This window comes from Panulirus ornatus, chromosome 41, assembly GCF_036320965.1.
Source record: "Panulirus ornatus isolate Po-2019 chromosome 41, ASM3632096v1, whole genome shotgun sequence".
Taxonomy (NCBI): Eukaryota; Metazoa; Arthropoda; class Malacostraca; order Decapoda; family Palinuridae; genus Panulirus; species Panulirus ornatus.
In genome coordinates, this window is record NC_092264.1 from 14,169,898 (window position 1) to 14,185,459 (window position 15,562).

A 15,562-nucleotide genomic window follows, 5' to 3' on the forward strand; every position below is an offset into this window, starting at 1 on the left:
GAAGTGTTTTAGATATCTGGGAGTGGATCTGTCAGCGGATGGAACCATGGAAGCGGAAGTGGATCATAGGGTGGGGGAGGGGGCGAAAATTTTGGGAGCCTTGAAAAATGTGTGGAAGTCGAGAACATTATCCCGGAAAGCAAAAATGGGTATGTTTGAAGGAATAGTAGTTCCAACAATGTTGTATGGTTGCGAGGCGTGGGCTGTGGATAGAGTTGTGCGCAGGAGGATGGATGTGCTGGAAATGAGATGTTTGAGGACAATGTGTGGTGTGAGGTGGTTTGATCGAGTAAGTAACGTAAGGGTAAGAGAGATGTGTGGAAATAAAAAGAGCGTGGTTGAGAGAGCAGAGGAGGGTGTTTTGAAATGGTTTGGGCACATGGAGAGAATGAGTGAGGAAAGATTGACCAAGAGGATATATGTGTCGGAGGTGGAGGGAACGAGGAGAAGAGGGAGACCAAATTGGAGGTGGAAAGATGGAGTGAAAAGGATTTTGTGTGATCGGGGCCTGAACATGCAGGAGGGTGAAAGGAGGGCAAGGAATAGAGTGAATTGGAGCGATGTGGTATACAGGGGTTGACGTGCTGTCAGTGGATTGAATCAAGGCATGTGAAGCGTCTGGGGTAAACCATGGAAAGCTGTGTAGGTATGTATATTTGCGTGTGTGGACGTGTGTATGTACATGTGTATGGGGGGGGTTGGGCCATTTCTTTCGTCTATTTCCTTGCGCTACCTCGCAAACGCGGGAGACAGCGACAAAGTATAAAAAAAAAAAAAAAAAAAAAAAAATGCTGACATGTGGATAAGAAGAGCCTGGGAAGTGGGTAAGTGAGAAAGAGTAGCAAGTGGTACAATGACAAAGTTATGTTGACAGTGAGAGAAAACAGAGGTGTATGGACTTGTAGGGAAGGAGTAAAAGCGATGGAAGATGTACAGGGAAAAGGAGCAGAGTACCAAGAGGAAGATGCAAGGGGGTAATAAATTTGGTAAATGAGAGATGGTATGATTAGTATTATTAACCTCAAGGAGAATAAGAAAACGTTTTGAAAGAAGGTTAACAGTGTGAGAAAAGCAAGAGAACAAATGGGAGCATCAGTGAATTGGTAATAGACAGAAATGGGGTGAAGTGGAGATGGAGTGAGTACTTTGAAGGATTGCTGAAAGTCTGATGATCAGGTGGGAGATATTAGGTGTTTGGGTTGTGGAAGTATGCAAGGTGAGTCTCGGCAAGTGGATTGGTGAAAATAGAGGAAGTGGCAAAAGTTTTGCATAAGAAGTGTGGAGGAGGAGCCAGAGTGGATGAGACTGCAATTGAATTTCTCAAGAAATGAGGTCTTGTTGATTGGATGTTACAATTCTTAATGTATGTATGGTTCATGGTAAAGTGCTTGTGGATTGGTAGAATGCCTTTGTAAAGGCAAAGGTAACAAAAGTGAATGTTTGTTGAATGTAACTATTTAGCTATAAGGGAGAATGGTGACTGAGTGGATGGGGTCATGCAGACAGCTTAATCTGAGGGATGAACCATGTGGTTTTAGAAGTGGTAGAGGATGTGTGGATCAAATGTTTGCTTTGAAGAATGTGTCCAATAAACATTTAGAAAAATACAAGGATTTGTATGCGGTGTTTTTGGATCTGGAGAAAGCACATGATGGGTCAGATACAGATGCTCATACATTATGAGAGGAAAGCTGCCAAAAACAGCAGAGTTTTTATCAAAAGAGCAAGGCATGTGTGCAAGTATAAAGAAAGGTGGGTGAGTGGTTTCAAGTGAAGCTGGGTGTGGTGTCACCATTTGCTTTGGGTGGGGCTGTGAGGGAGGTAAATGCAAGGGTCTTGGAGAAAGGATCAAGTCTATAGTCTGTCAGTGAAGGGGGGCTTGGGAGGTGAGTCAATTATCATTCAAGTAGATGATGCTGATGGCAGATTTGGGTGAGAAACAGCAGAAGCTGGTTTCTAAGTCAGGGAGAGTAAGTGAAGGGAAAAAAAAAAAGATGAGAGTAAATGTGAATAAAAGTAAGGTTATCAGTTGAAGCATAGGAGAAAAACAGGCCTGAGAAATAGAAGTGTTTTAAATACCTGGGAGAGGATCTGGCAGTGAATGGAACCTAGTGAGGTGAAGTAAGCCACAGGTTGATGAGAAGGAAAAGGTCCTGGGTGCATTGAGAAATGCATGGAAAGAGAGGTTACTATCTGGCAGAGCTAAATATGGTGTGTTGAAATTATTTGGATAAAAGGAGAGAATGAGCTAGGAGAGGTTAACAATGGGGAAGTGATGTGTTTTAGATATCTGGGAGTGGATTCAGCAGCAGATGGAACCATGGAAGCAGAAGTGAGTAATAGGGTGGGGGAGGGGAAGAAGGTTCTGAAAGCGTTGAAGAATGTGTGGAAAACAAGAACGTTATCTCGGAGAGGAAAACTGGGTCTGTTTGAAGGAATAGTGGTTCCAACAAAGTTATATGGTTGCAAGGCATGGGCTATAGATAAGGTTGTGCGGAGGAGGGTGGATGTGTTGGAAATGAGATATTTGAGGACAATATGTTGTGTGAGGTGGTTTGATCGAGTAAGTAATGAAAGAACAAGAGAGATGTGTTGTAATAAAACGTGTGTGGTTGAGAGAGCAGAATAGGGTGTGCTGAAATGGTTTGGTCATACAGAGAGAATGAGTGAGGAAAGATTGACAAAGAGGATATATGTGTCAGAGGTGGAGGGAACGGGAAGTGGGAGACCAAATTGGAGGTGGAAGGATGGAGTGAAAAAGATTTTGAGTGATCAGGGCCTGAATATGCAGGAAGGTGAAAGGCGTGCAAGGAATAGAGTGAATTGGAACGATGTGGTATACCGGGGTCGATGTGCTGTCAATGGATTGAATCAGGGCATGTGAAGCATCTAGGGTAAACCACGGAAAGTTTTGTGGGGCCTGGATGTGGAAAGGGAGCTGTGGTTTCGGTGCATTACACAACAGTTAGAGACTGAATGTGAATGAATGTGGCCTTTGTTGTCTTTTCCTAGCGCTACCTCCCACGCACACAGGGGGATGGGGGTGCCATTTCACGTGTGGTGGGGTGGCATCAGGAAAGGATGAAGGCAGCATGCATGAATATGTACATGTGTATATATGTATCTGTCTGTGTATGTATATATATGTATACGTTGAAATGCATATGTATGCATATGTGAGTGAGTGGATATGTATGTATATACTTGTGTATATACATGCACTACCTAGCTAACGTGGGAGACAGCGACAAAGTATAATAAAATAGAGAAATAATAATATATATATATTTTTTTTTTTCATACTATTCGCCATTTCCCGCGTTTGCGAGGTAGCGCTAAGAACAGAGGACTGGGCCTTAGAGGGAAAATCCTCACCTGGCCCCCTTCTCTGTTCCTTCTTTTGGAAAATCAAAAAAAAACGAGAGGGGGAGGATTTCCAGCCACCCGCTCCCTCCCCTTTTAGTCGCCTTCTACGACACGCAGGGAATACGTGGGAAGTATTCTTTCTCCCCTATCCCCAGGGGTTAGTGAGAGGACAAGAGCAAGGGAAGGAGTAGCAGTACTCCTGAAACAGGAATTGTGGGAGTATGTGATAGAATGTAAGAAAGTAAATTCTCGATTAATATGGGTAAAACTGAAAGTTGATGGAGAGAGATGGGTGATTATTGGTGCATATGCACCTGGGCATGAGAAGAAAGATCATGAGAGGCAAGTGTTTTAGGAGCAGCTGAATGAGTGTGTTAGTGGTTTTGATGCACGAGACCGGGTTATAGTGTTGGGTGATTTGAATGCAAAGGTGAGTAATGTGGCAGTTGAGGGAATAATTGGTATACATGGGGTGTTCAGTGTTGTAAATGGAAATGGTGAAGAGCTTGTAGATTTATGTGCTGAAAAAGGACTGATGACTGGGAATACCTGGTTTAAAAAGCGAGATATACATAAGTATACTTATGTAAGTAGGAGAGATGGCCAGAGAGCGTTATTGGATTACGTGTTAATTGACAGGCACGCGAAAGAGAGACTTTTGGATGTTAATGTGCTGAGAGGTGCAACTGGAGGGATGTCTGATCATTATCTTGTGGAGGCAAAGGTGAAGATTTGTATGGGTTTTCAGAAAAGAAGAGTGAATGTTGGGGTGAAGAGGGTGGTGAGAGTAAGTGAGCTTGGGAAGGAGACTTGTGCGAGGAAGTACCAGGAGAGACTGAGTACAGAATGGAAAAAGGTGAGAACAATGGAAGTAAGGGGAGTGGGGGAGGAATGGGATGTATTTAGGGAATCAGTGATGGATTGCGCAAAAGATGCTTGTGGCATGAGAAGAGTGGGAGGTGGGTTGATTAGAAAGGGTAGTGAGTGGTGGGATGAAGAAGTAAGAGTATTAGTGAAAGAGAAGAGAGAGGCATTTGGATGATTTTTGCAGGGAAAAAATGCAATTGAGTGGGAGATGTATAAAAGAAAGAGACAGGAGGTCAAGAGAAAGGTGCAAGAGGTGAAAAAGAGGGCAAATGAGAGTTGGGGTGAGAGAGTATCATTAAATTTTAGGGAGAATAAAAAGATGTTCTGGAAGGAGGTAAATAAAGTGCGTACGACAAGGGAGCAAATGGGAACTTCAGTGAAGGGCGCAAATGGGGAGGTGATAACAAGTAGTGGTGATGTGTGAAGGAGATGGAGTGAGTATTTTGAAGGTTTGTTGAATGTGTTTGATGATAGAGTGGCAGATATAGGGTGTTTTGGTCGAGGTGGTGTGCAAAGTGAGAGGGTTAGGGAAAATGATTTGGTAAACAGAGAAGAGGTAGTAAAAGCTTTGCGGAAGATGAAAGCCGGCAAGGCAGCAGGTTTGGATGGTATTGCAGTGGAATTTATTAAAAAAGGGGGTGACTGTATTGTTGACTAGTTGGTAAGGTTATTTAATGTATGTATGACTCATGGTGAGGTGCCTGAGGATTGGCGGAATGCGTGCATAGTGCCATTGTACAAAGGCAAAGGGGATAAGAGTGAGTGCTCAAATTACAGAGGTATAAGTTTGTTGAGTATTCCTGGTAAATTATATGGGAGGATATTGATTGAGAGGGTGAAGGCATGTACAGAGCATCAGATTGGGGAAGAGCAGTGTGGTTTCAGAAGTGGTTGAGGATGTGTGGATCAGGTGTTTGCTTTGAAGAATGTATGTGAGAAATACTTAGAAAAGCAAATGGATTTGTATGTAGCATTTATGGATCTGGAGAAGGCATATGATAGAGTTGATAGAGATGCTCTGTGGAAGGTATTAAGAATATATGGTGTGGGAGGCAAGTTGTTAGAAGCAGTGAAAAGTTTTTATCGAGGATGTAAGGCATGTGTACGTGTAGGAAGAGAGGAAAGTGACTGGTTCTCAGTGAATGTAGGTTTGCGGCAGGGGTGTGTGATGTCTCCATGGTTGTTTAATTTGTTTATGGATGGGGTAGTTAGGGAGGTAAATGCAAGAGTTTTGGAAAGAGGGGCAAGTATGAAGTCTGTTGGGGATGAGAGAGCTTGGGAAGTGAGTCAGTTGTTGTTCGCTTATGATACAGCGCTGGTGGCTGATTCATGTGAGAAACTGCAGAAGCTGGTGACTGAGTTTGGTAAAGTGTGTGAAAGAAGAAAGTTAAGAGTAAATGTGAATAACAGCAAGGTTATTAGGTACAGTAGGGTTGAGGGTCAAGTCAATTAGGAGGTAAGTTTGAATGGAGAAAAACTGGAGGAAGTAAAGTGTTTTAGATATCTGGGAGTGGATCTGGCAGCGGATGGAACCATGGAAGCGGAAGTGGATCATAGGGTGGGGGAGGGGGCGAAAATCCTGGGAGCCTTGAAGAATGTGTGGAAGTCGAGAACATTATCTTGGAAAGCAAAAATGGGTATGTTTGAAGGAATAGTGGTTCCAACAATGTTGTATGGTTGCGAGGCGTGGGCTATGGATAGAGTTGTGTGCAGGAGGATGGATGTGCTGGAAATGACATGTTTGGGGACAATGTGTGGTGTGAGGTGGTTTGATCAAGTAAGTAACGTAAGGGTAAGAGAGATGTGTGGAAATAAAAAGAGCGTGGTTGAGAGAGCAGAAGAGGGTGTTTTGAAATGGTTTGGGCACATGGAGAGAATGAGTGAGGAAAGATTGACCAAGAGGATATATGTGTCGGAGGTGGAGGGAACGAGGAGAAGTGGGAGACCAGATTGGAGGTGGAAAGATGAAGTGAAAAAGATTTTGTGTGATCGGGGCCTGAACATGCAGGATGGTGAAAGGAGGGCAAGGAATAGAGTGAATTGGATCGATGTGGTATACCGGGGTTGACGTGCTGTCAGTGGATTGAATCAGGGCATGTGAAGCGTCTGGGGTAAACCATGGAAAGCTGTGTAGGTATGTATATTTGCGTGTGTGGACGTATGTATATACGTGTGTATGGAGGTGGGCTGGGCCATTTCTTTCGTCTGTTTCCTTGCGCTACCTCACAAACGCGGGGCAATTCCTTTTCAACTAGATGATCCTCCAATTGTACCAACAACTTTTGGAAAAATGATGGAGCTTCGGTGTGTAGTAGCAGTCATAAGACATGGAGACAGAACTCCCAAGCAGAAAATGAAGATGGAAGCAAGACATCCAAAAACTGAGGTGATGGTAAAAGGTGGGGAAGCACACGGCTTTTAATAATGAATGGATCAAGAACACCAAGACTTCTTCTGGGCTGCAAAACATGAAACTGATAATCACAAAGCTAGGTGTGTCCAGTGTGGGAAGAATATTGAGCCAGTAAAGATCGGCAAAAAGGCCTTGAGATATTATGTATGTGGAAATATACTCGATAAAAAAAAAAAATAAAATTGGTTGAGAAGTTGAAGTTCATCCATTTAGCATCCTGTGGCATGGTACTTGTGAAGATATATATATATATATATATATATATATATATATATATATATATATATATATATATATATATATTTTTTTTTTTTTTTTTTTTTTTTTATACTTTGTCGCTGTCTCCCGCGTTTGCGAGGTAGCGCAAGGAAACAGACGAAAGAAATGGCCCAACCCCCCCCCCCCCCATACACATGTACATACACACGTCCACACACGCAAATATACATACCTACACAGCTTTCCATGGTTTACCCCAGACGCTTCACATGCCTTGATTCAATCCACTGACAGCACGTCAACCCCTGTATACCACATGACTCCAATTCACTCTATTCCTTGCCCTCCTTTCACCCTCCTGCATGTTCAGGCCCCGATCACACAAAATCTTTTTCACTCCATCTTTCCACCTCCAATTTGGTCTCCCTCTTCTCCTCGTTCCCTCCACCTCCGACACATATATCCTCTTGGTCAATCTCTCCTCACTCATTCTCTCCATGTGCCCAAACCATTTCAAAACACCCTCTTCTGCTCTCTCAACCACGCTCTTTTTATTTCCACACATCTCTCTTACCCTTACGTTACTTACTCGATCAAACCACCTCACACCACACATTGTCCTCAAACATCTCATTTCCAGCACATCCATCCTCCTGCGCACATCTCTATCCATAGCCCACGCCTCGCAACCATACAACATTGTTGGAACCACTATTCCCTCAAACATACCCATTTTTGCTTTCCGAGATAATGTTCTCGACTTCCACACATTTTTCAAGGCTCCCAAAATTTTCGCCCCCTCCCCCACCCTATGATCCACTTCCGCTTCCATGGTTCCATCCGCTGCCAGATCCACTCCCAGATATCTAAAACACTTCACTTCCTCCAGTTTTTCTCCATTCAAACTCACCTCCCAATTGACTTGACCCTCACCCCTACTGTACCTAATAACCTTGCTCTTATTCACATTTACTCTCAACTTTCTTCTTCCACACACTTTACCAAACTCAGTCACCAGCTTCTGCAGTTTCTCACATGAATCAGCCACCAGCGCTGTATCATCAGCGAACAACAACTGACTCACTTCCCAAGCTCTCTCATCCCCAACAGACTTCATACTTGCCCCTCTTTCCAGGACTCTTGCATTTACCTCCCTTACAACCCCATCCATAAACAAATTAAACAACCATGGAGACATCACACACCCCTGCCGCAAACCTACATTCACTGAGAACCAATCACTTTCCTCTCTTCCTACACGTACACATGCCTTACATCCTCGATAAAAACTTTTCACTGCTTCTAACAACTTGCCTCCAACACCATATATTCTTAATACCTTCCACAGAGCATCTCTATCAACTCTATCATATGCCTTCTCCAGATCCATAAATGCTACATACAAATCCATTTGCTTTTCTAAGTATTTCTCACATACATTCTTCAAAGCAAACACCTGATCCACACATCCTCTACCACTTCTGAAACCGCACTGCTCTTCCCCAATCTGATGCTCTGTACATGCCTTCACCCTCTCAATCAATACCCTCCCATATAATTTACCAGGAATACTCAACAAACTTATACCTCTGTAATTTGAGCACTCACTCTTATCCCCTTTGCCTTTGTACAATGGCACCATGCACGCATTCCGCCAATCCTCAGGCACCTCACCATGAGTCATACATACATTAAATAACCTTACCAACCAGTCAACAATACAGTCACCCCCTTTTTTAATAAATTCCACTGCAATACCATCCAAACCTGCTGCCTTGCCGGCTTTCATCTTCCGCAAAGCTTTATATATATATATATATATATATATATATATATATATATATATATATATATATATATATATTTATATATTTATATATATATATATATATATATATATATATATATATATATATATATATATCAGAAGTGGAATGAAAAAGGTGAAGGGACAGAACTAACTAGAGATGGAAGGGTGCACAGGAAAATGTTTTAAGAGCTTGAAGCTTCAACATGTAATAGGGTGTAAGGCATGCACAGGAAAGACTGAATTAGAGTAATGTAGGTTACTAAGTATGAAATGCTGTCAATGGACTGAACCAGGGCATATGAAGTGGTATGGAGAAATGTGAGAAAGGTCTTTGGGGACTTGTTATGGACAGAGGGCTGTGGTATCAATGTAGTGCAAAAACACTACCCTTTCTAATTTGCTCACCTCCCACCTTTCACATGCTAAATGCATCTCTTACCCATCCCATCACTGCTTCCCTAAATACCTATCATTCCTCATCCACATTCCTTACTTCATTTGCTCTCACCTTCTGCCATTCTGCACTCAATCTCTGTTGGTATTTCTTCACACAAGTCTCCTTTCCTAGCTAGCCTGCTCTCACTACTCTCTGCTCTCCAAAAGTGTTTCCTCTTTTTTGAAACCCTCTACAAATCTTCACTCTTACCTCCACGAGACAGAGATCAGACATCCCACCTGATAGGTGTGTGAAAGAGAGACTTTTGGATGTTAATGTGCTGAGAGGTGGAACTGGAGGGATGTCTGATCATTATCTTGTGGAGGCGAAGGTGAAGATTTGTAGAGGTTTTCAGAAAAGAAGAGAGACTGTTGGGGTGAAGAGAGTGGTGAGAGTAAGTGGGCTTGGAAAGGAGACTTGTGTGAGGAAGTACCAGGAGAGACTGAGTACAGAATGGAAAAAGGTGAGAACAAAGGACATAAGGGGAGTGGGGGAGGAATGGGATGTATTTAAGGAAGCAGTGATGGCTTGAGCAAAAGATGCTTGTGGCATGAGAAATGTGGGAGGTGGGCAGATTAAAAAGGGTAGTGAGTGGTGAGATGAAGAAGTAAGATTATTAGTGAAGGAGAAGAGAGAGGCATTTGGACGAGTTTTGCAGGGAAATCATGCAAATGACTGTAAGATGTATAAAAGAAAGAGGCAGGAGGTCAAGAGAAAGGTGCAAGAGGTGAAAAAGAGGGCAAATGAGAGTTGGGGTGAGAGAGTATCATTAAATTCTAAGGAGAATAAAAAGATGTTTTGGAAGGAGGTAAATAAAGTGCGTACAACAAGGGAACAAATGGGAACATCAGTGAAGGTGGCAAATGGGGAGGTGATAACAGGTAGTGGTGATGTGAGAAGGAGATGGAGTGAGTATTTTGAAGGTCTGTTGAATGTGTTTGATGATAGAGTGGCAGATATAGGGTGTTTTGGTCGAGGTGGTGTGCAAAGTGAGAGGGGTTAGGGAAAATGATTTGATAAATCAGAGAAGAGGTAGTAAAAGCTTTGCTGAAGATGAAAGCCGGCAAGGCGGCGGGTTTGGATGGTATTGCAGTAGAATTTATCAAAAAAGGGGGTGACTTTGTTGTTGACTGGTTGGTAAGGTTATTTATTGTATGTATGACTCATGGTGAGGTGCCTGAGGATTGGCGGAATTCTTGCATGGTGCCACTATACAAATTACAGAGGTAAAAGTTTGTTGAGTATTCCTGGGAAATCATATGGGAGGGTATTGATTGAGAGGGTGAAGGCATGTACAGAGCATCAGATTGGGGAAGAGTAGTGTGGTTTCAGAAGCGGTAGAGGATGTGTGGATCAGGTGTTTGCTTTGAGGAATGTATGTGAGAAATACCTAGAAATGGATTTGTATGTAGCATTTATGGATCTAGAGAAGGCATATGATAGAGCTGATACAGATGCTCTGTGGAAGGTATTAAGAATATATGGTGTGGGAGGCAAGATGTTAGAAGCAGTGAAAAGTTTTTATCAGGATGTAAGGCATGTGTACGAGTAGGAAGAGAGGAAAGTGATTCATTCTTAGTGAATGTAGGTTTGCGGCAGGGGTGTGTGATGTCTCCATGGTTGTTTAATATGTTTATGGAAGTGGTTGTTAGGGAGGTGAATGTAAGAGTTTTGGAGAGAGGTTGGGAAGTGAGTCAGTTGTTGTTTGCTGATGATACAGCACTGGTGGTTGATTCGAGTGAGAAACTGCAGAAGCTGGTGACAGTTTGGTAAAGTGTGTGAAAGAAGAAAGCTGAGAGTAAATGTGAATAAGAGCAAGGTTATTAGGTACAGTAGGGTTGAGGGACAAGTCAATTGGGAGGTAAGTTTGAATGGAGAAAAACTGGAGGAAGTTAAGTGTTTTAGATATCTGGGAGTGGATTTGGCAGCGGATGGAACCAGAGAAGCGGAAGTGAGTCATAGGGTGGGGTAGGGGGCGAAAGTTCTGGGAGTCTTGAAAAATGTGTGGAAGGCAAGAATGTAATCTTGAAAAGCAAAAATGGGTATGTCTGAAGGAATAGTGGTTCCGACAATGTTATATGGCTGAGGCATGGGCTATACACAGAGTTGTGCAGAAGAAGGTGAATGTGCTGGAAATGAGATGTTTGAGGACAATATGTGGTGTGAGGTGGTTTGATCAAGTAAGTAATGAAAGGGTAAGAGAGATGTGTGGTAATAAAAAGAGTGTGGTTGAGAGAGCAGGAGAGGGTGTTTTGAAATGGTTTGGTCACATGGAGAGAATGAGTGAGGAAAGATTGACAAAGAGGATATATGTGTCAGAGGTGGAGGGAATGAGGAGAAGTGGGAGACCAAATTGGAGGTGGAAAGATGGAGTGAAAAAGATTTTGAGTGATCGGGGCCTGATCATGCTGGAGGGTGAAAGGCACACAAGGAATAGAGTGAATTGGAATGATGTGGTATACTGGGGTGGACGTACTGTCAATGGATTGAACCAGGGCATGTGAAGTGTCTGGGATAAACCATGGAAAGCTGTGTGGGGCCTGGATGTGGAAAGGGAGCTGTGGTTTCGGTGCATTATACATGACAGCTAGAGACAGTGAACGAATGTGGCCTTTGTTGTCTTTTCATAGTGCTACCTCATGCACATGCGGGGAGGAGGGGGTTGTCATTTCATGTGTGGCGGGGTGGTGACAAGAATGAATAAGGGCAGACTATGAATTATGTACATTTGTATATATGTACATGTCTGTGTGTGTATATATATGTATATGTTGAGATGTATAGGTATGTATATGTGCGTGTGTGGACGTGTATGTATATACATGTATATGTGGGGGGTTGGGCCATTCTTTCGTCTGTTTTCCTCGCGCTACCTCGCTAACGCAGGAGACAGCAACAAAGTATAATAAACAAATATAACAATTAATATGTAATCTAATAATGCCCACTAACCATCTCTCCTACTCATATACATAAATGTGTTTATCTCTCTTTTTAAACCAGTGAATGTCAGTCTGCGGCAGGGGTGTCTGATGTCCCCATGGTTCTTTAATTTGTTTATGGATGGGGTGGTTATGGAAGAAATGCAAGAGTTTTGGAGAGAAGGGCAAGTATGCAGTCTGTTGCGGATGAGAGGGCCTGGGAAGTAAGTCAGTTGCTGCTCACTGATGATGCAGCTCTAGTGGCTGATTCGAGAGAGAAACTGCAGAAATTGGTGACTGAGTTGGGAAAAGTGTGTAAAAGGAGAAAGTTGAGAGTAAATGTGAATAAGAGCAAAGTTATTAGATTCAGTAGGGTTGAGGGACAAGTTAATTGGGATGTAAGTTTGAATGGAGAAAAATTGGAGGAACTGAAGTGTCTTAGGTATCTGGGAGTGGACTTAGCAGTGAATGGAACCATGGAAGCAGAGGTGAGTCACATGGTGGGGGAGGGAGCAAAGGTTCTGGGAGGGATGAAGAATGTGTGGAAGGAGAGAACATTATCTTGGAGAGCAAAAATGGTTTTGTTTGAAGGAACAGTAGTTCTAACTATGTTATAAGGTTGCGATACATGGGCTATAGATAGGGCTGCACGGAGGAGGGTGGATGTGTTGGAAATGAAATGTCTGAGGACATGTGGTGCAAGGCAGTTTGATTAAGCAAGTAATGAAAGGGTAAGAGAGATGTATGGAAATGAGTGTGGTTGAGAAAGAGGATATACGTGTCAGAGGTGGAAAGAACAAGGAGAAGTGGGAGAGGATATACGTGTCAGAGGTGGAAAGAACAAGGAGAAGTGGGAGACCAAATCGGAGGTGGAAGGATGGAGTGAAAAAGACTTTGAGCGATCGGGGCTTGAACATACAGGAGGGTGAAAGGCATGCAAGGAATACAGTGAACTGGAATGATGTGGTATACTAGGGTCAATGTGCTGTCAATGGACTGAACCATGGCATGTGATATGTCTGGGGTATGCCATGGAAAGGTCTGTAGGGCCTGGATGTGGATAGGGAGGGAGCTGTGGTTTCAGTGCATTACACATGACAGCTAGAGACTAAGAGTGAACAAATGTGGCCTTTTTTGTCTGTTCTCCTGGTGCTACCTCACTGAAGCAGGGGGTAGCGATGCTGTTTCCTGTGGGGTGGGGTAGTGCCAGGAATGGATGAAGGCAAGCATGAATATGTACAAGTGTATATATGTATATGTCTTTGTGTCTTTGTATGTGTATGTATATATGTTGGTATGTATGTATATGTGCGTTTTTTGTATATATATGTGTATGAGTTGATGGGCCATTCTTTGTCTAATTCTTGGCACTACCTGGCTGACATGGGAAACAGCAATTAAGTCTCTTTCAGGATGTCTTCTCTTGAATAACCCTTGCAGTCTAAAAATTAGTTGAGAAGGGTATTTAGAAAGGAGTGGTCAGTAAACAAAACAGTACTAAAGAATAATAAGCATTATGGGAAAATAGGTACAACCAGAATTACAAAAGAAAATTATCAATGATGTGGCAGGGAGTATGCATAAAACCAAATGCAAAACGGATGGAGAATTCAGTGAGACGGTTCTTCAAAAAAGCACTAAGGCACAGGAATGTTGAAAAATTCTCAATAGCCACTGTTTGGAAGAGGCTCTGCAAACATTCTTCCGTTGTGGAGCAACAAAAACAATTAAGAGTACAAATAGATAAAGAGTATCATACCAGGCCACTGAGAAGAAAAACTAATAATAAGACTTACATGTATGGTATGCAAGGTGGTGTTGAGTCAGAGAGAGCTTGTCTATATGCCCGGAAGGAAGATGATGAGTCAATGAGGGCACAATATTCTTTCAATCCATCTGTAATAGTTCGCTGCCACTCTAGCCTTCTGATAGGGGCAGAATCTAGGGCTGAGAGGAGTGCTAAATAAGAATTGAAGTTGTTAATCTTTCGAAGATGTTTCATGATCTTAATAAATTTCATTACATATTTTTCACGATCCTTTGAATCTCCCTGTTCCAAGATTTGTGAACGTGCCCAGTATGACATTTTATTAAAGTGCTCTGTGAATGTAGTCAAGTTGGGTGATTTTTCTTCATTCTGTTCCCGTGCCCAAAGTAAGACTTCAGGAATCTCCATAGTAAGGAAAAGCTCTGCATCTAAGAGGGTCATCTGTTCAGCAATGTCATGAGATTTGAAATCCAGAAGAGTTGCTTGTCTTGTAGTGACTCCTAAGGATGCGATGTTGAAGTTTTCTTTTGGAGCATAGTATCTCTTTCTGGCTTCTAGCTTTTCAACTATTTTTCTTCGGAGGGCTCGTGCTAGAAGAAGCTCACCTCGACACAGAAGAGTATATTCAAATGCCGTGAGCGTTTCCAGGATAACAATACTTAAGTCTGTAATGGCAAGATCATCAACTACTCGCACCAAAAGAGAGAAAGCATTTCGTGCAGCCTTTTGTCTCTCTACATCAGGACTGCTGACAAATTTGTTATATCGTTTCAGCAACTTGTTAACCAGATCATCAGGGGAGATAAAAGTTCGATATGTTGTCAGGAATGCCTCTTGGTATAAGAAGTCTGAAAAACAAAAACATAAGCATTACAAAATTTATTCACTGTCATTTATATCAAAACAATAGCTAAGTATATTTCAATGCACATCAAAGAATATAAAAATTCATTATATGGATGAAATCTCATTGCTCTACAACAGAACAGAGAGCCCTGTGAGAATCTGGAAGCATTTACTCAATTTGAGGTTTAAACAAAGTCTTACTCCCAAAATATGAAGTGTATCAAAAGGAAGATGCTTGCTTGTTTATGTCTTACTCCCAAAATATGAAGTGTATCAAAAGGAAGATGCTTGCTTGTTTATAAGGCTTAACAACAAAACAGCAACCCATATGGGCCTCAGAGTGCATTTGTGCAGTGGTGTTGAATTACACATACCCACATTAACTGACTGACTGCTGATGACTAAGCCCTAGTCATAATCAAGACCTAGTCCATATTCAAGAAACAGTTTTTGAAAAGGAAAAACACAGATGCTCATGGGGCTCTTTATGGCAGTAGAAAAATGGTTTTTCATTTTTCAAAATGTACATTTCAAACCAACAGACACAGCATTCCTATCTATGAAACTCATCCCTTCTGAATTTCATGCTGCTTTCATTTCTGCTCGTAATCACTGCAAATCTATTATTCTCAAATCATATGGGCTAAGGTGGTAAAGGCAATTTGGTACAAAAAATTATAATCATCAGTCATCATTATTATTATCACAAGGATAGGAGAGAAAGAATACTATCCCCATATCTCCTGTGTGTCATAGAAGGTGACTAAAAGTTTTGGATATCAGGGGCCAGAACCCTTCTTTAAGCATTTCAATGTCTAGAAGAAGGAACAGGGAGAACCAAGTAAGAAGTGCCCATTCTACTTGAAGACTCAGGTTGGGGGTGTCTGAATATGCATGGATATAAAAACCAATAAGA

At 42.2% G+C, this 15,562-nt stretch overlaps 1 protein-coding gene across 8 annotated transcripts in view; it reads right to left on the bottom strand.

The window, feature by feature from the left end:
* Positions 1-15,562, bottom strand: part of C3G (C3G guanyl-nucleotide exchange factor) — a 411,105-nt gene that overhangs the window by 12,723 nt on the left and 382,820 nt on the right. For all 8 annotated transcript variants that reach the window (XM_071686026.1, XM_071686024.1, XM_071686028.1 and 5 more), the window contains one exon: positions 13,829-14,648. In XM_071686026.1, the coding sequence (XP_071542127.1) occupies positions 13,829-14,648 (820 nt within the window). The remainder of the gene's footprint in view (positions 1-13,828; positions 14,649-15,562) is intronic.